At 41.0% G+C, this 26,516-nt stretch overlaps 1 protein-coding gene across 2 annotated transcripts in view; it reads left to right on the forward strand.

Annotated features, from left to right (window-relative positions):
• limd1a (LIM domains containing 1a) overlaps positions 1-25,928 on the forward strand; it is a 55,521-nt gene extending 29,593 nt beyond the window's left edge. For both annotated transcript variants that reach the window (XM_063069622.1, XM_063069623.1), the window contains 5 exons: positions 1,144-1,206; positions 2,841-2,971; positions 11,807-11,858; positions 21,690-21,758; positions 24,863-25,928. In XM_063069622.1, the coding sequence (XP_062925692.1) occupies positions 1,144-1,206; positions 2,841-2,971; positions 11,807-11,858; positions 21,690-21,758; positions 24,863-24,997 (450 nt within the window). In that variant the 3' untranslated portion in view covers positions 24,998-25,928. The remainder of the gene's footprint in view (positions 1-1,143; positions 1,207-2,840; positions 2,972-11,806; positions 11,859-21,689; positions 21,759-24,862) is intronic.
• The last annotated feature ends 588 nt before the right edge of the window (positions 25,929-26,516 follow it).

Consider the following 26,516-nt stretch of genomic DNA (forward strand, 5'->3'; position numbering starts at 1 on the left):
CAGTAAAACAGCGTAATCAAAGATTCACCCACACTGGTCATTCTCCCTTCTCCTCTCTCCCATTGGGCAGTAGATACAAAAGCCACCAGGCTGAAGGACAGTTTCTGTCCCACTGTTTTTAGACTCTTACACTGACTTCTTGTACGAATAGATTGCCCTTTTGCCAACAATCTGACTTGTTACAGCGCAGAACAGGCTCTTTGAGCTGTGTCGCCCAGCAACCCACCAATTTAACCCTAGCCTAATTACAGGACCATTTACAATGACCAATTAACCCTCTAACCACTATGTGTTCAGATGGTAATAGGAAACTGGAGCACCCAGAGGAAACCCACAGGCAAGTGGGAAGGACGTACAAGCTTGCTTACAGAGGATGCTAGAATTGAACTTTGAACTCTGACATTCTGCGCTGTAATAGCGTCACGCTAGACACTGTGCTATTGCAGTGCCCCATTGTTATTATTTTTACTTTATTCCAGCTCAATGCAGTATGAAATGGCGTGATCCGTATGGACAGTATGCAAGACAAAATTTTCACTGTATCTCGGTACATGTGACAATAATTAAACAATACCAATACCAACCCCAGCCTGTGCTGCACTCAAGGCTCATTATGTTAGGTTTACAATTATTCAGTTGGTGAATTTGGATGAAACATTTTATGGTTGCCAGAGCTACTAGAAGCGTATTCTGTCCATCATTTGAGTTCTCTTCAGTACCCACGGGATGTGGTCCTCCCTGGCAAGGCAAGGCCGGCTTTGATTTTTCCCAATCTATAATTGCTCTTGTATTAGCAAGGATATTTGTGAGATGGTCACATTGCTTTGGATCTCTGCCCATCTAAGTCATGTGAAGACTGCAGATTTTATGTCTGAAAGGATGTATTTTAAGAATAATTTGATTGTTCCATTATCACAATTACTGACATTAGCATTTATTATTCAATATTATTCAATAACTGAATTAAAATCCCACCTGCTAGGGCGGGGACTTCAACTGGTCTCACAAGATTATAGGTTTGAGTCTCTGAACGACTAATCCTGTGGTATGCAGCATAACCTCTTTCACCTAAAGGTTTTGTTGACCTGCTTATGTGCAACATTAGTATGCAAGTTAGTTACTTAATTTTCTCTTCTTCCACAGTACTCTGGTTTTCAACAGTCAGCCGACAAGTGTTTTGCTTGTGGCCACCTGATAATGGACATGGTGAGTTAGAGTAGAATTATACCATTCTCTGTTAGAAATGACATTCTTGTTAATTCCAAAATTTCTTTGAACACTTTGGTTACCTACCCTTCTTTGTTCCTTCCATCCCCATGGATATATAGTCTCGAACTCTGGAATGTCCTCTAAATTTCTCATCTATTCAAATTCTGCTTTCTGCGTCTTCACTGTTTACCAGAACATCAGCGCATGGACATGCTTTACAGAGGATTCTTGCCAGAAATTTTGAAGCAGCTTATAAACAGAAAGCATGTGACCTGTTATTAAATATGATGTTTTAATTTGGAATTTTGAGAAACTTCTCTTTTTATTTAGTTTGCTTTTAAACTGATATAATTCTAATAAGAATTTTTTTTTTTTAAAAAGTTACTGGAAATCTCAATAGATTGAGCAGCATTGCTGGAGAGGGAAATGTTGAGTATCTTAAGTCAATTAGCTCCAATCAGAACTAGGAATTTTGTAGAATCATAGCCTCAGAATAAAAAGCCATCCCTTTAGAACAAAGAATTGAATTGACTTACATCCTTCATATACATGAGGAGTAAAAACCTTTACATTATCTCTGTCTAAATGTGCAATTTATAGTAATTTATAAATAGTGTGTATAACAATATAACATAGAAATACAGTTGTGATAGCATGAGTTAATCAGTCTGGCCTGGTGGAAGAAGCTGTCCCAGAGCCTGTTGGCCCTGGCTTTTATGCTGCGGTACCGCTTCCTGGATGCAGAGAAATTTCTTTTGCCAGAGGCTGGTAAATACCACATGACTGGCTATTTTTAAAGCAGAGGGTGGTAGGTTCTTGATCAGGAAGGGTGTCAAAGGTTACGGGGAGAAGGCAGAAGAATGGGGCTGAGTGGGATAATAAATCAACCTCGAAGGAATGGTAGAGCAGACTCAACTGGCCAAATGGCCTAATTTTGCTCCAGTATCTTGGAGTCTTAAAATAGGTTCTTTGAACGACCAAATCCATGTTGACTGTGAAGCCTGTTCACTTTTCCTACACTAAACTCGTTTTAATTGTCCCACATCCCTATCAAACTCATCCAAGGTTGCACCACTCTCCTGCACATTAGAGCCCCTTTTCCAGCCAATCGTTCTATTAAACTGAACGCCACTGGGACTTGGGAGGAAATGAATGTATCTGGAGGACGCCCACGTGGTCACAGGGAGAATGTTCAAACTCCTGTCCGGCAGGAGGAGAGGCCAGGATCAAATCCAGGTCACTTTTAACGGTGAGACGACGTGGTGGCAACAGAGAGGAGGCGATCAAGTTTGTCCATTGCAACTCAACTCGTATGAGGAGATGAATGTCAAGGAAAGGGGGGTAAAGTTCTGAAATTTTGAGATAGGAAACATTACAGTAATGGGGAATAGACACTACATGTGAAGAAAGAAATATGGCATTGCCAGTTGATGATCATTCAAGCTATATCTAGTGCAGGTTTGAATGGCTATTAATTTAAAATTGCTATAATATTGGAAAATCAGTAAAAATCCTGACCAGACGTTGAACTTTAAATTGCGACGTCACATATTGCGGGAATTCTTCAATTCTTTTCCCCTCAGAGTGACTGCAGCTTGTCTCTGATCAAAGATTCATGTTTTGTGTGTTAGATCCTCCAAGCCTTGGGCAAGTCTTATCACCCTGGTTGTTTTCGCTGTGTCATCTGCAATGAGTGCCTAGATGGAGTGCCATTCACTGTCGATACAGAGAACAAGATTTACTGCATCAAAGATTACCATAAGTAAGAGCATCAATCATTTATTGAATACTCATGTAATGCTGTTGTTTTCACTCGTGTGTGCACTCATTGCCATTTGAAAGAAAATGCATACTCCATTTTTTTCCTTGCATCACTACATTGATTAGAAAGCAAGGTTGCTCTACAGGGCTTTTCACTGGAAGGTAGGAGCCCTATAAAGTGGATATTGCAGGGAAGCTTGGAGTTTGTTTATTGATGTAGGAGGTTGGAGTCATGTCAATGGATTGCCCGAAAAGGAGTTCATTTTGGGAGCAGCAAGAACTTGATCATCTCTACTATTCATCTTGTGGACTTTCTGTTCTTAATACAAAGAAATGAAAGATGAACAGCCCTTTAGCTTGTTATGCTATTTAATATATAATGCTCTGTACATGTAATAATGCCGTAAACCTATCTTTCCCCTGCAGCTCGTAATGTCTTTGGTTAACAAAAATCTGGTTTTAATTTAATAAGTGATGAAGCATCAATTGATGCCTGTAAGATAATTCCAAATCTACCACACCCTGTTGAAGTGTGTCCCAATTTCACAGTAGGGGTGGCTGCAATGATCTGTTAAATTAAATATGGAAAAGAGCACTGATCTTAGGACATTATATGGGGCACCTTTACCCATTTCTACCAGTTCTGAGAAGATTCACTCATGTACAACTCCATTGTATGTAGTTTTAAATCCATCGTTTGTTTAAAAATATGTCTTTGGGACTGCAGGAAGCAATCATTACCCATCCCTGGTCGCTGGTCAATATTCAACCACCTCTTCTCCAAAAACATTACCATCAACTTGTCCTCTTCTCCTAGCAATCTCTTTCTAACCGTGTTGCCTCCAAATTCCTTCCCTAACATAGATGATTATGCCTTGGTATCCCAGAATTCTTGATGCAAGACAACCATTGAAATACCATCTAAGTAAGCAGTAATGGAAAGGAATAATCACAGATGCTGCCTGGCCTGCTGAGTTCCTGCAGCATTTTGTGTGTGTTGCTTTGGATTTCCAGCATCTGTGTATTTTCACTTGTTAATGAGATGATGAGGCTTCTGTCAGTTAGGGTCAACCATGAATGTTGTGTCCTAGCTGTCTAGATACACAAGCCAGGGTGGTACAATATGGAGAGCAAGCTGTTGTCCATGTAGCAAGCTCCCCCTCTCCATACATCTGATGAACCTAAAGGAATGGCAGAGACCGATACAGTTTGGCACCAGCAGGTTTGCAGGAGTTGCCTGTCTGCGTTAAACTTGATGTAGGGACTCCAGCTCCGGATTTTTCTGTCAGGGTTTACTCCCGAAGCCTTCCCTATGAGTGGGTATAGCTGCAAGGCAACAGAGGGTTGAGATCAGAGTTTTCCTTCGAGATGAGCTGACAACCATGGTTGACGAGCCTGCCTGAAGGGTCTGGTGTAAGGCACTGGTAACACACCATTGCCCCTTCTCCTGCCATTAGAAATGGTCCTGCTGGGCTTAGTAGCTATGCCACTTGTGAAGTCCAGGAGTTGGGACTCAGTTGTCAGAGGCTATTTGAGGTGCACGCCATTGGGAGCATTTAATGGTGGTGGGAGTTTATACCCACTACCACCACCCCCCCACCCCCCGGCTATAACAACTTTAAGAAACTCGTGTTATTAATTTAACCAAATGCTTTTGTCAGAATCTTAATACCATCCTGGTTAAATAGTCTTAAGTCATCTGTTACTTCTGAGCACATTTAAAATAAGATGAATCTTCCAGAATTTATAGGAAAATCGGTTTTTAAAAAAGTGCTGTCTCCTAGCTGATCTTGTACTAATGTGAATTGAAAAATATAGATATGGAGTTTGTCAAGGATTCTGTACTTTAATGACATTGGTTGGAATTGGTAATGACATTGGTAAATTAGATGTTTTTTTTTCTCCTTCAAGCTAGTTGGAGCAAATAAAATGATTAAAAGATCAGTAAAACCTTGCTTTTTACTTGAGTTATTGGCCAGAATTTGTTTTTGTATCAACCAAGTAAGATGAAGCAGAGTTACAAGCAGGGTAGACAAAGTAGAACGTGCCTCCGTCGCCAACTTACTCCAGTTGGCTTTAGGATTCGTTTCCAAGCCTCTCAATTTGGACCTTCTGAGGATCCCAGGTACTCACATTTTATTGACTCTGCCTCTCGCCGCTTCTCCCGTCAAGCTCTGAAGGCGACGCTCTCCGCCATGAGGAGGTACTTGGTGTCCCTATCCCAGACCCTTCCACACCTTCGGGACACTTTCTTCGCCGTCTGTAATGGTCCTACCCGCTATTTCATCCTCCATCGGATCCACGCCTGCAATCGCCGTTTTTTTGACTTTGTCATGTTAGGCAAAGATCGTAAGATCTTACATCTACGGACTCCAGAGCCTGCCGGCCCCGACGCTAGCAGGCATGAACTTTCAATTGCGGCGCCTGCCATTGATCTCGGCGGCTCCAACACCTCAGGGCATATTCAAAACCTGGACTCCAGCAACGACCATGGACACCTTCACAGCGATTACGCAACCACCAACTGCGACTCCAGCCTTGAACTCCAGGCCGGGTCTTTATGTGCTGCTGTTGTGACTCCCGTCTCCCCTTCCCCCACCACCACTCCGCAGCCCCGTCTCCCTCAGATCCCACTGTCAGCTCCTGGGTCCTCAGAGGCTCCATCTTCCTTTCACCCCAACCCTCCCCTCTCCATTGACACCCCCAGCCTCCCCCCTCCCCCCTCCCCCCTCTGATCCCAGCTCTCATCCGTGCCGGGTCTTTACCATCCCCTCCGACCTTCAACTGTCGGAGGCAGAACGCTCTGTTCTCAGTAAGGGCCTCACCTTTGTCCCCCTTCGCCCACACCTCAGCGAGTTCCGTGTTCGCCACGATGCGGAACTTTTCTTCCGCCGTCTCCGTCTCCGAGCCTACTTCTTCGGCAAGGACTCTTCCACCCCCACCGATGACCCCTTCTCCCGTCTTCAACCCTCCTCTTCTTCATGGACACCCCGCTCTGGTCTTCTGCCTGCTCTGGATCTCTTTATTGCCAACTGCCGACGGGACATCAACCGTCTCGACTTCACCGCACCTTGTCCCCATTCCAACCTCACTCCTTCGGAACGCTCTGCTCTCCACTCCCTCCGCACTAATCCTAACCTTATTATTAAACCCGCTGATAAGGGGGGTGCTGTTGTAGTCTGGCGTACTGACCTCTACCTTGCCGAGGCACAGCGACAACTCGCGGATACCTCCTCTTATTTACCCCTCGATCGTGACCCCACCAAGGAGCACCAGGCCATTGTCTCCCACACTATCAACGACTTTATCCGCTCAGGGGATCTCCCATCCACTGCTACCAACCTTATAGTTCCCACACCCCGCACTTCCCGTTTCTACCTCCTACCCAAGATCCACAAACCTGCCTGTCCTGGCCGACCTATTGTCTCAGCTTGCTCCTGCCCCACCGAACTCGTTTCTGCATACCTCGACACTGTTTTATCACCCCTTGTTCAATCCCTTCCGACCTATGTTCGTGACACTTCTCACGCTCTTAAACTTTTCGATGATTTTAAGTTCCCAGGCCCCCACCGCTTTATTTTCACCATGGATGTCCAGTCCTTATATACTTCCATCCCCCGTCAGGAAGGTCTCAAAGCTCTACGCTTCTTTTTGGATTCCAGACCTAATCAGTTCCCCTCTACCACCACTCTGCTCCGTCTAGCGGAATTAGTCCTTACACTTAATAATTTCTCCTTTTGCTCCTCCCATTTCCTCCAAACTAAAGGTGTAGCTATGGGCACCTGTATGGGTCCTAGCTATGCCTGCCTTTTTGTTGGGTTTGTGGAACAATCTATGTTCCGTGCCTATTCTGGTATCTGTCCCCCACTTTTCCTTCGCTATATCGACGACTGCATTGGCGCTGCTTCCTGCACGCATGCAGAACTCGTTGACTTTATTAACTTTGCCTCCAACTTTCACCCTGCCCTCAAGTTTACCTGGTCTATTTCCGACACCTCCCTCCCCTTTCTAGATCTTTCTGTCTCTGTCTCTGGAGACAGCTTATCCACTGATATCTACTATAAGCCTACTGACTCTCACAGCTATCTGGACTATTCCTCTTCTCACCCTGTCTCTTGCAAAAACGCCATCCCCTTCTCGCAATTCCTCCGTCTCCGCCGCATCTGCTCTCAGGATGAGGCTTTTCATTCTAGGACGAGGGAGATGTCTTCATTTTTTAAAGAAAGGGGCTTCCCTTCCTCCACTATCAACTCTGCTCTTAAACGCATCTCCCCCATTTCACGTACATCTGCTCTCACTCCATCCTCCCACCACCCCACTAGGAATAGGGTTCCCCTGGTCCTCACCTACCACCCCACCAGCCTCCGGGTCCAACATATTATTCTCCGTAACTTCCGCCACCTCCAACGGGATCCCACCACTAAGCACATCTTTCCCTCCCCCCCTCTCTCTGCATTCCGCAGGGATCGCTCCCTACACAACTCCCTTGTCCATTCGTCCCCCCCATCCCACCCCACTGATCTCCCTCCTGGCACTTATCCGTGTAAGCGGAACAAGTGCTACACATGCCCTTACACTTCCTCCCTTACCACCATTCAGGGCCCCAAACAGTCCTTCCAAGTGAGGCATCACTTCACCTGTGAGTCGACTGGGGTGATATACTGCGTCCGGTGCTCCCGATGTGGCCTTTTATATATTGGTGAGACCCGACGCAGATTGGGAGACCGCTTTGCTGAACATCTACGCTCTGTCCGCCAGAGAAAGCAGGATCTCCCAGTGGCCACACATTTTAATTCCACATCCCATTCCCATTCTGACATGTCTATCCACGGCCTCCTCTACTGTAAAGATGAAGCCACACTCAGGTTGGAGGAACAACACCTTATATTCCGTCTGGGTAGCCTCCAACCTGATGGAATGAACATTGACTTCTCTAACTTCCGCTAGGCCCCACCTCCCCCTCGTACCCCAGCTGTTACTCCTTTTTATGCACACATTCTTTCTCTCACTCTCCTTTTTCTCCCTCTGTCCCTCTGAATATACCTCTTGCCCATCCTCTGGGTCACCCCCCCCCCCGTCTTTCTCCCTAGGCCTCCTGTCCAATGATCCTCTCGTATCCCCTTTTGCCTATCACCTGTCCAGCTCTCGGCTCTATCCCTCCCCCTCCTGTCTTCTCCTATCATTTTGCATCTCCCCCTCCCCCTCCAGCTTTCAAATCCCTTACTCACTCTTCCTTCAGTTAGTCCTGACGAAGGGTCTCGGCCTGAAACGTCGACTGCGCCTCTTCCTATAGATGCTGCTTGGCCTGCTGCGTTCACCAGCAACTTTGATGTATGTTGCTTGAATTTCCAGCATCTGCAGAATTTCTGTTGTTTACGTTAGATGTGATGTACTTGGATTTTCAAAAGGCCATTGACAAGATGCCACGCGTAAGGCTGCTTAGCAAGATAAGAGCCCATGGAATTACAGGGAAGTTACTAGCATGGGTGGAGCATTGGCTGATTGGCAGAAAACAGAGTGGGAATAAAGGGATCCTATTCTGGCTGGCTGCTGGTTACCAGTGGAGTTCCACAGGGGTAGGTGTTGGACTGTTGCTTTTTACAATGTATGTCAATGATTTGGACTATGGGATTAATGGATTTTTGGCTAAATTTGCCAATGATACAAAGATAGGCGGGGGAGCGGGTCGTGTTGAGGAAACAGAGAACCTGCAGAGAGACTTAGCAAGTTTAGGTGAATGGGCAAAGAAGTGGCAAATGAAATACAATGTTGGAAAGTGTATGGTCATGCACTTTGGTGGAAGAAATAAATGGGCAGACTGTTACCTAGATCGGGAGAGAATTCAAAATGCAGAGATTGAAAGGGATTTGGGAGCCCTTGTGCAAGGTACCCTATAGGTTAACCTCCAGGCTGAGTTGGTGGTGAAGAAGGCGAATGCAATGTTGGCATTCATTTCTAGAGGTATAGAATATAAGAGCAGGGATGTGGTGTTGAGGCTCTATAAGGCACTCGTGACCCCACTCTTGGAGTATTGTGTGCAGTTTTGGGCTCCTTATTTTAGGAAGGATATACTGACATTGGAGAGGGATGAGAGAAGATTCACGAGAATGATTCCAGGAATGAAAGGGTTACCATATGAGGAACGTGTGGCAACTCTTGGGCTGTATTCCCTGGAGTTCAGGAGAATGATGGGGGATCTCATAGAAACATTCTGAATGTTAAAAGGCCTGAATAGATTAGATATGGCAAAGTTATTTCCCATGGTAGGGAAGTCAAGGACAAGAGGGCACAACTTCAGGATTGAAGGACGTCCATTTAGAACAGAGATGTTGAGAAATTACTTTAGTCAGAGGGTGGTAAATCTGTGGAATTTGTTGCCATGAGTGGCTGTGGAGGCCAAGTCATTGGGTGTATTTAAGGCAGAGGTAGTTTCTTGATTAGCCAGGGCATCAAAGGGTATGGGGAGAAGGCAGGGGAGTGGGGATGACTGGAAGAATTGGATCAGCCCATGATTGAATGGTGGAGCAGACTCGATGGGCCAAATGGCCTACTTCTGCTCCTATATCTTAGTCTTATGGTCTAAAATTTACTGCTTGACCTCTGTCCTCAATATTTTCTTTGTTTGGCTGATGTAGTTGGGATAATGAGGGAAAAGAGTGATCCTTGCTAGCAGGACAGCCCAACGCGATGCCAGCAGTGTGAGGTTCCAAAATAATCTGGAGCAAAAAATGTTTTCACTTGTTGCAAAATCAAGTGATGAAGAATATAACCAAGCTGGAACAGAAGGAAATGTTAATGGAACTAATGTGTCCATAGTTTATATTTTGTGAATAGTAAGAATATCTTCCAGGACAAACGTGGCGTGCTAGAAACATGTGTCAGACATTGCCCTAAGCAGATAGAGAAGGTAAATCTGAATGTTATAGATGCAAGATGCACAAAATGCTGGAGGGACTCAGCTGGTCATACAGCTTCTATGGAGAGGACTGAAAAGCCAATGTTTCTGGTTGAGACCCTTTGTCAGAACTATTGAAGGGTCCTGATATTAAGTGTCTTGGACTGAAATGTCGGCTGTATGTTCCTCTCCATAGATGCTGCTTGATCTGCAGGGTTCCTCTGTCGTTTTGTATGTGTTATTCTGAATGTCCAGCATCTGCAGAATCTCTGTGTTTATGGCTGGAAGATGTTGTGTGCTATGTTAACTTCTGGATCCAATTTAGGTAGATGTTTATTGGTGTTGATTGTCACCAAAAGCCTAAACTTGTAAAAGTTGCTTGAATTTCCTTTGAGAGAAAATAGACATAAACCTTCCCAACTGATGCTTTAACTGTGCCAGAAGGTTTGCAGTGGCTTTTATTGACTTTTGGAATATTTGGTCATTTGTTCTTTTATCTTGGGGGTTATGAAGGAAAATTAGTGTCACCCCTTTTTGTTTCTTTTGATTTGTTCATTACAACTGTTGTTCAGATACCATCAAACAATTTATAGTGAACAACAAGCTGGTAACTTTGCTGCCACCATCTGGGTCTAATTAGGATAACAACTACAGATGGAAAGTATTTTAATGGATATTTTGCAATATCATATCTTTTTCTGTGTGTGTGTGTGTGTCAGAATTTATTAATGATAGAAGCAGTGTTTGTAGCTTTTGTGTGTAGTTTTATTCTTGTGCACGTGGACCAAACTTTAATACCTTATCATTATTTATCAGAAGCCAGTTGTGGTAAAATGTTCATCAACTACAGAATTTATTGGCTTTTATTTCAGAAGTTTTATTGTAGCAGATTACTTATTTAACTAATGTGAAACTAATGCATGGCTTGTTCAGTTATCATGATTGTGTCTATTTGGTTTTTATTATAAGATCAGAGTGCAAGATTAGTTTTGTCATAGGTACATAGAAACCTGCAGGGAAACGTGTTGTTTGCATAAACAACCAACACAGTCAGAGGATGTGCTGGGGCAGCCTGGAGGTGTTGCCATGCTTCCAGTGGTAACCTAGCATGCCCACAACTTACTGACTCCAAATAGTACTGTATGCCTTTGGAATGTGGCAGGAAACTAGGGCATCCAGAAGAAAACCATGTGGCCACAGGGAGAACATTTAAATTCCTTACAGACAGCAACAGAAATTGAACCCCCATTGCTGCTCTGTAAAGAGTTACTTGCTGCTGACTTCTCTATTGTCAGGGGAAATGATGTAGGACAGATTGAATGGTTACTATTACCCAAATTGCTTGTGTTTTTCTTGCAGAAAGTACACAGAAATAAAGTGGCACATAGATACCAGGTCCTATTTTGGATAATTGCTTGTAAGACTGGTATGAGTTAATCTTGGGCAGGGAGGCTGAGAGGCATTTTACCTTTGCCTAAGGTTGTTGTTTCCATATATAAATATTATTTAGCTACTGTTAGTTGAATATGTGGCCCTAATTAGGAAGGAAACAAGCAAATGGTAAAATACATGTTCAGGAGAAGACAGTTGCTGGGGCGGTAGTTCTATAGAATTTGCTGGGGTTTTTTTTGCATGGCAGAAATTAGAACATTTCAAAAGCATTTAAATTATAGTGAATGTTTTCGTGTGGAATGTGATTATTAAAAGGTTAAATTGGAAAATGCTGAGATTCTCAGCAGAACAGGCGGTGTCAGTGGAGAGAGAAGTTGGTGACATTTCAGATCAATGACTTTTCATCAGCACTCTAAAACTAATCATAACAATCTACACCATTTAAAACACGTAACAGCTCTGTTTGGTCTGAGAAGCGTCCAGTGCTATAAAAATATTTGAAATTTATATGCATTGTTTACCAAGTGATGTACATTCTTTCCCTTTCAGAGTATTGGCTCCAAAGTGTGCAGCATGTGGCCAGGCTATTCTTCCTGCAGAGGTCAGTATTGCACTGAAAAGATTTTTTTTCTCTGTGGTATAATATTCAACTCGACTGCTGATGAAGTGGAGCGTGCATATTTTACTGATTTGCTGTGCTCATGCCATGCTGGTCTGTGAGAAAGCCCTTTATTAATAGGAGACCACTTTCTAGCCTTGTTGTATAGAACCAAAGAACACTACAGCACAGAAAACAAGCCATTCGGCCCTTCTAGTCTGTGCTGAAACATTATTCTGCTAGTCCCATTGACCTGCATCTAGTCCATAACCCTCCAGACCTCTCCCATCCATGTACCTATCCAATTTATTCTTTCTTTCATTTTAAATCTTTTTATTGAATAAGTATACAAAAAGGTAAGCTATATAGGCACTAATACACTGTTAGAATATAATAAAATTACAGAAGATATTAATACAAAAAAAACTACAAACAATGTAATTTAAACATAACGTACCAAGGTAACATAATAGTATACTAATTTTTATATATATATCAATAGAGAAAAGGAAAAAAAAAACCCCCAAAAAAAACCCACCGTGCAACTAACTAAAAGCAAAGCAATGGGCTAACTTGAAACCAAACAGAGTTAAAAAACTTAAAATCACGTCCCCAATCCCGACCTCCATTAAAAACAGTAAAAAAAAACAAGAAGGGTATATATTACATTAAATGAAAATATTGAATAAAAGATCTCCAGGTCTGTTCAAATTTAAATGAGGAGTCATAAAGATTGCTTATAATTTTCTCCAAATTCAAGCATAATATCGTCTGAGAAAACCAAAAAAAGGTAGTTGGAGCATTAAGCTCTTTCCAATGTTGTAAGATACATCTTTTCGCCATTAAAGTAAGAAATGCAATCATTCTACGGGCTGAAGGGGAAAGATTACTGGAAATTTTAGGTAGTCCAAAGATAGCAGTAATAGGGTGAGGAGAGATATCTATATTCAATACCTTGGAGATAATATTAAAAATGTCTCTCCAAAAAGTTTCCAGAGTAGGGCAAGACCAAAACATATGAGTTAAAGAGGCTATCTGCCCCGGACATCTATCACAAAAAGGATTAATATGAAAATAAAAGCGCGCTAATTTATCTTTGGACATATGTGCTCTATGAACAACTTTAAATTGAATTAGGGAATGTTTAGCACAGATAGAGGAAGTATTGACTAATTGTAAAATCTGCCCCCAGTCATCCACGGAAATGATAAACCCCAATTCCTGTTCCCAATCTACCCTAATCTTATCAAATGGAGCTTTCCTAAGTTTCATAATAATATTATAAATCATAGCCTATGCACCTTTCTGACATGGATTAAGGTTAATTATAGTATCTAAAATGTATGTAGGAGGAAGGATTGGAAAGGAAGAAAGTATAGTACTTAGGAAATTTCTAACTTGTAGATATCTAAAAAAATGTATTCTTGATAAGTTATATTTATTAGATAATTGTTCAAAAGACATAAGGGAACCATCTAAAAATAAATCCAAAAACCGTGAAATACCCTTAGTCTTCCAAATTTGAAAAGCACGATCCGTAAAAGAGGGAGGAAAAAATATGTTACCTAAAATAGGAATCACTAACCCAAATTAAGATCAAAAAATTTTCTGAATTGAAACCAAATACGTAAGGTATATTTAACTATCGGGTTAGACACCTGTTTAAGGCGTTTCAAATCAAAAGGAAGAGAGGAACCTAAAATAGAGCCAAGTGTATAACACTGAACAGATTGTAATTCCAATGCTACCCATTTAGGAATGGATAGTATATCCTGGTCAAGTAAACAGAATTTCATATGTCGAATATTAATTGCCCAATAATAAAATCTAAAGTTAGGTAATGCTAAGCCTCCATCTCTCTTAGCTTTCTGTAAATATATTTTACCCAGTCTCGGGTTTTTATTTTGCCAAATAAATGAAGAAATTTTATTGTCAAAAAAAGATTTTGGAACAAAGATTGGTAATGCCTGAAATATATATAAAAATTTTGGCAAAAAAAACATCTTAACTACATTAATACGACCAATCAAAGTTAAATATAAAGGAAACCATTTAGATGAAAGTTGAATAATATGGTCTATTAATGGTAAAAAGTTAATCTTAAATAAATCTTTGTATTTACAAGTAATTTTAATCCCAAGATATGAAAAATAATTATTAATCAATTTAAATGGAAAGTTATGATATAAGGGAAGTTGTTTATTAATCGGGAAAAGTTCACTCTTACTAAGATTTAATTTATAACCTGAAAAAAGACCAAATTGTGCTAATAGCTCTAAAACAGCCGGGATGGATTTTTGGGGATTAGAAATATATAAAAATAAGTCATCAGCATAGAGTGATATTTTATGGGACTTTAAGCCCCGAGTTATCCCAGTAATATTTGGAGATTCTCGAATGGCAATTGCAAGAGGTTCTAATGCAATATCAAATAATAAAGGACTAAGAGGACAACCTTGTCGAGTACCTCGAAAAAGAGGGAAAAAAGGTGAACTTAAAGAGTTAGTACGGACCGAGGCCACAGGAGAATGATATAACAGTTTAATCCAGGATATAAATTTCGAGCTAAAATTAAACATTTCAAGCACCTTAAAGAAATAAGGCCATTCTACTCTATCAAAAGCTTTCTCAGCATCTAAAGAGATAACACACTCAGGAACATTTTGTGAGGGAGTATAAACAATATTTAACAGTGTGCGAATATTATAAAAAGAGTAACGACCTTTAATAAAACCCGTTTGGTCTTCCGAAATAATAGAAGGAAGTACTTTTTCTAATCTATTTGCTAATAACTTAGAAAAAACTTTAGAATCAACATTTAATAAAGATATTGGTCTATAAGATGCACATTGAGCAGGATCTTTATCCTCCTTTAATATTAGAGAAATTGACACTCTATTGAAAGATTCAGGAAGTTTACCAAGTTTTAATGAAGCCTCAAAAACCCTACAGAACCAAGGCATTAATGAAGGAGCGAAACAATTATAAAATTCTACGGTAAACCCATCAGGGCCAGGAGCTTTCCCCAAATTCATAGAGAAAATAACATTCTTAATCTCATCCGTGGTAATGGGAGTATCTAACATAGAAGACATATCCTGTGAAATCTCAGGGAAGTCTAGATTATCTAAAAAATCATTCATATATTTAGAATCTCGAGGAGACTCTGATTGATATAAGGAAGAATAAAAATCACAGAAGGTTTGATTAATCCCCACATGATCAAGTATCAGTCGGTCATTTTGGTTATAAATCTGATTAATTTGAGATTTAGCATAATTAGACTTCAGTTGATTAGCCAACAGTTTGCCAATTTTGTCACTGTGTACATAAAATTCACTTCTTGTTTTCTTTAATTGGTTTACAATCGAGGACGAAAGTAATAAACTGTGTTCCATTTGAAGTTCAGTTCTTTGTTTATATAACTCCTCAGAAGGAGCTATAACATATTTCTTATCAATTTCCTTAATCTTGTCCACAATTACCAACTCCTCCTGCTTCAGCTTCTTCCTCAAAGCAGCAGAATACGAGATAATCTGACCACGAATATAAGCTTTAAAAGTATCCCAAAGAATGTCACAGAAATATCCTCTGTATAGTTGATTGTAAAAAAAAAAGATCAATCTGTTCATTCATAAAGTTAACAAAGTCCGAGTCCTGAAGCAACAGCGAATTAAAACGCCATTGTCTATTATTTTGTATATTGGCCAGAATTTTAATAGAAAGCTTAAGTGGAGCATGATCCGAAATGGTTATAGAGTCATAATCACATTTAATCACTGAAGAAATAAGACGAGAATCAATAAAGAAATAATCAATTCTTGAATAGGAATGGTGAACATGTGGAAAAAAAAAGAAAAATCTTTTTCCTGAGGATGCAAAAAACGCCAAATGTCCGTCGACCCAGAATCAGAAAGGAATGAATTAATCAAAGTTGCAGATTTATTAGGTAAGGTCCGTAGAGGAGCCGAACGGTCCAAAGCTGGAGACAAACAGGTATTAAGATCTCCGCCCCAGATCAATGAAAACTCATTCAAATTCGGGAACTGATTAAATAATGATTTATAAAATTCCGGACAGTCCATATTAGGAGCATAGAGATTAACCAAAACTACCTTTTTATTAAATAGTAGACCACCAACCAATAGAAATCTACCATTCGGATCAGAAATAATATCATGTTGTATTCCAATTTATTCTTAAAACTTAAGAGTGGGCCCACATCTACCACGTCAGATGGCAGCTCGTTTCACGCTCCCACCACTCTGAGTGAAGAAGTTTCCCCCTAATGTTCCCCCTAAACCTTTCCCCTTTCACCCTAAAGCTATGTCCTCTCCTAATCTAAGTGGAAAGAGCCTATTCACATTTACTCTGTCTATACCCATAATTTTGTAAAGCTCAATCAAATCTCCTCTCATTCTTCTACGCTCCAAGGAACAAAGCCCTGACCTGTTCAATCTTTCCCTGTAACTCAACTCCTGAAGACCCGGCAACATCCTAGTAAATCTTCTCTGCGCTCTTTCAATCTTACTGATATCCTTCCTATAGTTAGGTGACCAGAACTGTACACAATACTCCAAATTTGGCCTCACCAATGTCTTATACAACCTCCCCATAACATCCCAACTCCTATACTCAATACTTTGATTTATGAATGCCAGGATGCCAAAAGCTGCCTTTACAACCCTGTCTACCTGTGACGCCACTTTCAGGGAACTATGTATCTGAACTCCCAGATCCCTTAGTTCCTCCGCACTCCTCAGTGCCCTACCATTTGCTGTGTATGACCTACTTTGATTTGTCCTTCCAAAATGCAATACCTCACACTTGTCTGCATTAAATTCCATCTGCCATTTTCTGGCCCATTTTTCCAGTTGGTCCAGATCCCTCTGCAAGCTTTGAAAGCCTTCCTCGCTGTCCACAATGTCTCCAATCTTAGTGGTATCAGCAAACTTGCTGATCCAATTTACCACATTATTATCTAGATCATTGATATAGACAACAAACAACAATGGTCCCAGCACAGATCCTTGAGGCACACCACTAGTCACAGGCCTCCAGTCTGATAAGCAATCATCCACTACCACTCTCTGTCTTCTCCCACACAGCCAATTTCGAATCCTGTTTACAACCTCTCCATGGATACCTAGTGTATGAACCTTCAGAACTAACCTCCCATGTGGGACCTTGTCAAAGGCCTTGCTAAAGTCCATGTAGACAACATCCACAGCCTTTCCTTCGTCTATTTTCTTGGTAACCTGTTCAAAAAAACTCCACAAGATTCATTAAACATGATCTACCACGCACAAAGCCATGCTGTCCAAATACTTGTATATCCGATCTCTCAGAACACCTTCCAATAATTTACCTACTACTGATGTCTGGGTCACTGGCCTGTAATTACCTGGTTTACTATTGAAGCCTTTTTTAAACAACGGAACAACATGAGCTACCCTCCAATCCTCCGGCACCATACCTGTGGCTAAGGACATTTTAAATATTTCTGCCAGGGCCCCTGCAATTTCTGCACTAGTCTCTCTCAAGGTTCGAGGAAATATCATGTCAGGCCCAGGGGATTTATCTACCTTTATTCGCTGTAAGGCAGCAAGCACCTCCTCCTCTTAAATCTCTGTATGTTCCATGACACTGCTGCTTGTTCCCCTTCCTTCCATATACGCTATGCTAGGTTCCTGAGTAAATACTGATGCAAAAAAGCTGTTTAAGATCTCCCCCATCTCGTGAGGCTCCATACATAGATGATCACTTTGATCTTCTAGGGGACTAATTTTGTCCCTTACTATCATAGAAACATAGAAAATAGGTGCAGGAGTAGGCCATTCGGCCCTTCGAGCCTGCACCGCCATTCAGTATGACCATGGCTGATCGTCCAACTCAGAGCCCTGTACCAGCCTTCCCTCCATACCCCCTGATCCCTTTAGCCACAAGGGCCATATCTAACTCCCTCTTAAATATAACCAATGAACTGGCCTCAACTGTTTCCTGTGGCAGAGAATTCCACAGATTCACCACTTTCTGTGTGAAGAAGTTTTTCCTAATCTCGGTCCTAAAAGGCTTCCCCTTTATCCTCAAACTGTGACCCCTCGTTCTGGACTTCCCCAATATCGGGAACAATCTTCCTGTATCTAGCCTGTCCAATCCCTTTAGGATTTTATACGTTTCAATAAGATCCCCCCCTCAATCTTCTAAATTCCAATGAGTATAAGCCTAGTTCATCCAGTCTTTCATCATATGAAAGTCCTGCCATCCCAGGAATCAATCTGGTGAACCTTCTTTGTACTTCCTCTATGGCAAGGATGTCTTTCCTCAGATTAGGGGACCAACACTGCACACAATACTCCAGGTGTGGTCTCACCAAGGCCTTGTACAACTGCAGTAGTACCTCCCTGTTCCTGTACTCGAATCCTCTTGCTATAAATGCCAGCATACCATTCGCCTTTTTCACCGCCTGCTGTACCTGCATGCCCACTTTCAATGACTGGTGTATAATGACACCCAGGTCTCGTTGCACCTCCCCTTTTCCTAATTGGCCACCATTCAGATAATAATATGTTTTCCTGTTTTTGCCACCAAAGTGGATAACCTCACATTTATCCACATTAAATTGCATCTGCCATGAATTTGCCCACTCACCTAACGTATCCAAGTCACCCTGCATCCTCTTAGCATCCTCCTCACAGCTAACACTGCCGCCCAGCTTCGTGTCATCTGCAAACTTGGAGATGCTGCATTTAGTTCCCTCATCCAAGTCATTAATATATATTGTAAACAACTGGGGTGCCAGCACTGAGCCTTGCGATACCCCACTGGTCACTGCCTGCCATTCTGAAAAGGTCCCTATCCTTTTACTCTTAATATGCTATTTACCTTCACATTATCTGCCAAAGCAATCTCATGTCTTTTTGCCTTTCTGATTTCCTTCTTTAGTATTTTCTTACATTTTCTATACTCTTCAAGTACTTCATTTGTTCCTTGTTGCCTATACTTGCTATACACCTCTCTCTTTTTCTCAACCAGATTGCCAATATCCCTTGAAAACCAAGGTTCCCTATGAATGTTAACTTTGCCTTTAATCCTGGCAGGAACGTGCAAACTCTGCATTCTCAAAATTTTGCCTTTGAATGCCTTCCATGTACTGAACACAGCCTTGCCAGAAAACAACTTATCCCGATCCACTCTTTCTAGGTTCTTTCTCATTTCCTCAAAGTTGGCCCTTCTCCAATTTAGAACCTCAACTCAAGGACCAGACCTATCCTTATCCATAATTAACTTGAAACTAATGACATTATGGTCACTGGACCCAAAATGTTCACCTACACATACTTCTGTCACCTGACCTGTTTGGTTACCTAATAGGAGATCAGGTATTGCATCCTCTCTCATTGGTACCTCTATATATTGATTTAGAAAACTTTCCTGAACACATTTGACAAACTCCATGCCATCTAACCCTTTCACAGTGTGGGAGTCCCAGTCAATATGTGGAAAGTTAAAATCCCCTACTATTACATCTTTCTGCTTCTTACATTGGTCTGCTATCTCTCTACAGATTTGCTCCTCCAATTCTCCCTGACTATTGGGCGGGCTATAATAAAACCCTATTAGTGTGGTCACACCTTCCCCGTTTCTCAGCTCCACCCATATGGCCTCTGTAGACAAGCCCTCCGGGCTGTCCTGTCTATGCACAGCTGTTATATTCTCCCTGACTAGTAATGCCACTCCTCCCCCTTTCATCCCTCCCCCTCAGTCACGTCTGAAACAATGGAACCCCGGAACAGTAAACTGCCAGTCCTGCCCCTCCTGCAACTAAGTCTCACTAATAGCAATAATGTCGTAATCCCACGTGCCAATCCACGCCCTAAACTCATCTGCTTTACCTACAATACTCCTTGCATTGAATCACTTAGTTAATCACTTGGAGGTTTAGTGAAGGGGCCTTGAATGGCCGAGTTCCTGTGAAATTGTATATTTTTGTTGTCCTCTGATCTCTGGCCTCTCCAAAAGTAATGGTAACAATTTTGAGTATTCATAAAAGGTGATATGTTGACATAGTCGTTTAATTACTGGGACCCAAAGAATGGAAGGATAGTCTAAATTAATTTAAATCCATCCACAGTTTAATTGCTGATTAAATAATCAGAATAAGCTATAAACAAGTGATACTTAACTAACCAACTTGTCATAAAATCTATTTGGTTCATGAATTTGCAAAGGGAAACGGATTTACTTACCTGGTCTGGTCTGCAAGAATGTTGATGACTCTTAGTTGCCCCTAAAATGGTGCAGGAAGCTACAAGGGTGTTTAAGCTTAGGCAATAAATAGTGGCCTCATGAAGCCACAACTCAAATGAAAGAAAGTTAGTTCTATCCAAGATGAAGAACATATGATGGAAATGGAGGTGAAGAATGCAATTACTAGAAATCTGAAAAACAGAAAATGCTGGAAACACTCAAGGTCAGACAGTGTCTGTGGAAAGAGATAAACAGTAAACTTTTCAGTTTGATGCCCTGTGTCAGAACTGGAAAAAGGGAATCATCAAAAACAAGGGAAAATCTGCACATGCTGTAAATCTAAGCAACACACATAAAATGCTGTTAGAACTCACCAATCAAGCCAGGCAGCATCTATGGGGGGGGGGGGTGGAAGGTAAACAGTTTCCATCAGGACTGGAAAAAGAAATGAGAAGTAAGAGTAAGAAGGTGGGGAGAGGGGAAGAAGAAATACAGGGCCGTAGGTGATAGGTGAAACCGGGAGAGGGGGAGGGGTGAAGTAAAGAGCTGGGAAGTGGATTGGTGAAAGAGGTAAAGGGCTGGAGAAGGCAGAATCTGATAGGAAGGTGAGGCCCGACATAGATTGGAAGACTGCTTTGCTGGGCACCTGTGCTCCATCTGCCAGAAAAAATGGGATCATCCAGTGGCCACCCATTTTAATTCTCCTTCCCTTTCCCATTCTGATATTTTGGTCCGTGGCCGCCTCTACTGCTGCAGTGAGGCTATACTCACGTTGGAGGGGCGACACCTTATATTCCGTCTGGGTAGCCTCCAACCTGATGGCATGAACATTGCTTTTTCGAACTTCTGGTAATGACACCCCTCCTTCCCCCACCCCTTCACCATTCCCCATTCCCATTTTCCTCTCTCTCACCTCGTCTCCTTACCTGCCCATTACCTCCGTCTCTTCCCTTCCCTTTCTTCTATGGCCTTCTGTCCTCTCCTATCAGATTCCCCCTTCTCCAGCCCTGTATCTATTTCACTGACTGACTTCTCAGCTCTTTACTATATCCCTCCCCCTCTCCCGGTTTCACCCATCACCTACTACCTTACATTTCTTCCTTCCCTGCCCCCACTTTCTTACTCTGACTTCTCTTTTTTTTTTCTCCAGTTCTGATGAAGGGTCTTGGCCCAAAACGTTGACTGTACTCTTTTTCCATAGATGCTGCCTGGCCTGCTGAGTTCCTCCAGCATTTTGAGAGTGTGGCCCGTCTATCCTTTCCAGGTGGACTTGAGTAACTGTGGCAGCTACTAGAGAGCCATCCCTCATGTCCCAGCCAGCAATGTCCCTTGCAAAATCACTGCCAGGGGTTGGGGGGGGGCGGTGAGCTCTAGTTACTGAGGCTGTACTGTGTGCAATTTGGCTGAGCTTTCTCTCCAGTGGAGTTGAATGTATTTCCCAGAGCAAGTACTGTGAAGAATGATGGGGAACATCCAAGCTCACTATGCAAATACTCTTGTTGGTCTAATCATTGAATATGAGGAGTTTTGAAGGGGAGTAAGTTAATGTTAAGTATATAAACATCAATTTTATTGTATCCATAGGGATCTGATGAAACAATTCGTGTTGTGTCCATGGATAAAGATTATCATGTGGAATGCTATCGATGTGAGGTATGTCTATTTTAATGGCAAGAAAATTGAAGAATCCAGGCGCAGATCTGGGATCAGGAAAGACATGCGTGTCTCAGGGAAGAATAGATTAAGAAGTAATATTCTAGAGCAGGGGTTCCCAACATCTCTTTTAATGTCTTGGACCCCCTACCATTTACCGAGGGGTCCACGTACACCAGGTTGGGAACCCCTGTTCTACAGAGTTGGCACACGCTCATCAGGCCAAATGCCTTTTGCTACTTCTGTTTCTCATATTGTGTCAATATGAACTTTTGTCATGTAAACTATCAAATTTTAAAATTACTGTATTTGAATATTGAAGAATAAAAGGTATAATGAGATTCTTCATTTTTCAAATATCATTGCATGAAGATATTCTAGACAAAGATCCCAGCTCTGCTCTAGACAAACCAAGAGAGATGTTAGGTTCTGCATCTGAAACCAACAACGTCCAATCAGGATAGTCTGTGGAACCTCGGGTTACTCTCCTCACAGCAGCAACATTTGCTGTGGGATTTGATAACGATGTACAAAATCTTGGTGAGCTTAAATAGAGCAGAAAGAGAGGAACTCATTAGCAGAACTGTCGAGGATGAGACACAGATTTTTAATGATTAGCAAAAGATCCAGGAGGGTGATTTTAAAAAAAAAAGATTTTACATAGCTTGTAGATATCTTCTGAAAAGCAAATGAAAATTAGTTGCAAGTTGATAGTTTTAATCTCACTGTTAAATAATAGAATACTAATGTTTTCAACCCACCCAACAAGACACTACCAGCATAACCTCTCATGTAACTTAAAATTCTTACCATGTTTCGTGCCTGTTCCACCATTCAATAACATTGATGCCAATCTTTTACTTCATTGCCAATTTCCTGCACTGACCCCTTAGTTGACATCACTACTCATTGTTCAAAGTTGTAATATACCATTTGACTAAATATGGAACACAGACTTATGAGATTATTGCCGAAAATGGTTGGATTTTGTACAAAGCAACAGATGCCAAGTACTTTTTAATCTTGAGTAACCATTGCTCCTCTTCTGTCATATATTTAACCACCTGGCACTTTAAAAGTCAACTTAATCATTGTAATTGACAGCAAATTGGCATCAGACCTGGGGTATCTGGAATAAACTGTAACTCTTTCGTTATGTGAACTTGAAGTGTTATGATTAATCCTATCTAATGTGAAAGGTAGTATACTTTGCCATTTAATAAATGATGTGTGTTACAGATGCTCCCTGAATAATTTCCATCCTCAAAGTTCAATTGTAACATCAATTACTCTGTGGGAATAAACATATCAATGGCGATTTTAGAACTTTACATGGCAGTGGTTAGCTCAATGTTGTACAGTACCAGTGCCTTGGGTTCATTTCCTGTTGCACTGTAAGTTTGTACATTCTCTCTGTGACTGCGTGGGGTTCCTCCGACGGTCCAAGGATTTGCAAGTTGGTAGGTTAATTGGCCATTGTAAATTCTCCCGTGATTAAACTGGGGTTAAACTGGGGGTTGCTTGGTGTGGCTCGAAGGGCCGGAAGGGCTTGTTCTGTGCTGTCTCTTAATAAATAAATTTTTGGGAATTAAATCCATCAGTGTTGAGCACTGATAGTACCAGAGAAAAATCAGAATTCGAATCCCTGTAGGTGTTCTAAGTGTGTTAATTTTGATCACCTTGAATGGCTCCATGACTAGTGAGAGGAAGTTCTTGTTTGAAGACCCTTGCTGGAGCAGTGCCGCATTTGAACTTCACAGTGTTGCTGTTGAGTGCATTTGTCCTGGATCTGCAAAGGAATTTGGGTAAGGCTGGCATCCTGGGAACCTTAATGTGGATGACCATCCCTTCTGTAATCTCAGGATTGTACATGACAGAGAAAAGCATGTTTATCCTCTAAATCTCTACCAATTCTGAGGAGTAACCCAGATAGGTGTGCCCTTCTCAATCCAGACATTCCTGCGACTCCCCCCACCCCCCATCATTTAAGTTACTTTGATAGTTTCCTATCACCTGCCAATACAATTACTATCAAACAGTGCATCCCAAATTCGGATAATTTGCTATGTCTTTCTCGTTGCCTCTTTATAGCCATTTACGTTAAATCTTACGCCCTTTTGCAACAGGGTGTGACAATAGGTACCTTCTCTACTTTGAGAACTCTTCTGTTTGTTTAATGTAAATAACTATATCCGATCAGTTGGATTTATGGAGTATGCTTTAATAAATTCTCAGCAAGCCCTTTTATGTAATAGCTTGTAGACTGCTACATGGATTTTATATATAATCCATGTGACAGTCTATTTTATATATTTATCTGCTATTTAATATAAAATACCTAATACAGTAAAGTACTTAATGAAGGCTGGAACCAGCAATGCCCTGGAATTCTTGCTTGTACAGGGGCACATTTTAATCCGAGAATTAGGCAGTTAAATTCATACAAGCACCAAAGACTCTTACATAATTCAAATGCCTTAAAAGGCCATCGCTTATCTGTTTAGATCCACATTCACTAAGAGCTATTAAGATGAATTTCACTTTCTAGTTTTCAGCCAGTGTCTCGCATTAAGCAGGCATTTTTTGATATCTCTGTCATCTTTCAGTTCAGGGTCCTGTCATTTTAATAAACATATTTCTTTCAGCACAGTTCTGATCATTCTTCAAATATTTTAAATCTCTATTCCCAGATCATTAACCCTCTGAATGAGAATTAATCTTTACTATTCACCACATCTGGGATTCTTTTTCACAATTAAATCTCCATTGGCTTCCTCTTTTTTTTAATGAAGAAATCCCAACCAAGTTGATCTCTCTTCATAACTAAGTTTTGACAACATTGACAGTGTTATTCACAAATTGTCTCTGCTTCCTCTGAAACAAACTGCAGCTATTGAAATTGTAAATAATGATCAGAAAATACAGCAGATCAAGCCAGACTAATGAAACTTCCTTCATGAGAAATATGTGCAGTTTCATTTTGGCCTTCCTCCCTGTGAGCCTTGATCCTGTCACTTGGCCAACACAGTTGATGGAAAACTTCAGGCTGCCCCATTGCAAGTTTTCATCCAGTCTAACATTGGGTTAATGTTCTGCTTTTTCAGGACTGTGGCATGGAGCTGAATGATGAGGAGGATCACCGTTGTTATCCATTGAATGGACATTTACTATGTCACACCTGCCACCTAAAACATATTGACAGTGAGACACCAGGCTCTATCTACCAGCCTAAATACTAATGAGCGGCTTTTGCAAGACCATTTGGATTGGTTCAACGCTGCAGCACTTCATCAGTGCTGAGAGAACAAAGGCAGTCCAAGCAAACTTTATGCGCGACTTCCTGTGGGTTTCAGAGACTTGGGATATGTCCGCCTTTGGATACGTAATGCTTTTCTGAGTGATCAGGAAAGGGTTATCCATTATGGAACGCTGCTTTACTTACATGTGATATTGCAGGCAAACATTTGTAGCATCAGATTTAAATTCAATTAAATTCACAAGGAATATTGCAAAAGGTTATCGATTTTAGTGATTGCACACATCGAATTTGTTGTACTGCTCATTTCCCAAGAGAATCTGTGGAGAATGATCAGGTGCAAGATTGTCATGACAACCTTGAAGTAATTACAATAGAATATTTCCAAAATTGTGTTCATCTTTGCTGTTTTCTGCTCTGAATTGAGCTTTATTGAACAATCTCATGATTAACTATGGTTGCTATCACACCAAGTATCTTGATTTGAACAATATCCTTTTCCACACTTTCCAGTTATTCTACGGTCTTGACAACAAACTGTTAAAATCTGACTCCCTTGTGTCATATAACTTTCCCTGAATATTTCTCTGGATTTTCTGCAGTCGTGATTTTGGGCTCTGTAATGTTAGATGCTCACTGTAACTAATATTTTTAAGAAATAATTCTTTTACAAAGGCTCCTAGAATATTGGGATGAATTTAGAAAGGTGCTTAATTTGTACATTTATATAGTTCTGAGGTTTTATACAATCTGCATGTATTTTAATGGTCAATAATTTAAACAGCCAAAAACCTAGAGTGAAAAATTTGAGAACAATGTAAATTGCAGTTCCATAAGATTGTCTGAAATGTGCTTTCATTCTATCTACACATTACAATCAGCTGTCTTTTTAAAAAAAAAATAAACAGGTGGCCTTTTTCTACAAAAAAAGCCTTGTTATTTGGGGGCCAGGAGGTGGGTGCTGTTATTTGGTATAGTAGTTATCTTTACTTAAGTATTTTTTTTCCATTTGATTTATTACTATGTCACCAAAATTCCTCTGAACAAAATATGAAGGGGAAATATTCTAGAAACAATTTCTTCACAAACTGGTGATTTGTTATTTTTGTTTGATGGAGCGAAGTATTCCAACTTATTAGAAGCAGACTAATGAAATATTTATGCACTGTGCACTCTAAGTAGGATCTCTAGCTATGGCAATTTGTATTTAATGAAAACAGTTACAAATGGAAGGATTGTGGGGGTGGTTACATTCGCTTTGATTTCAAAAGGAATTCAAAGCAAATTTAAACATAGAATTTGATGCTTCCAATTTGTCTCATGGAAAACAAACTGCAGATATTGAAATTCTAAATGACAGAAAATACAGCAGATCAAGCCAGACTAACAAAACTGGTTTGAAATGTCAACTTCACAAACAAGAGAAAATCTGCAGATGCTGGAAATCCAAGCAAAATACACAAAATGCTAGAGGAACTCAGCAGGCCAGGCAGCCTGCCGAA

This window comes from Mobula hypostoma, chromosome 17 (assembly GCF_963921235.1).
Source record: "Mobula hypostoma chromosome 17, sMobHyp1.1, whole genome shotgun sequence".
Taxonomy (NCBI): Eukaryota; Metazoa; Chordata; class Chondrichthyes; order Myliobatiformes; family Myliobatidae; genus Mobula; species Mobula hypostoma.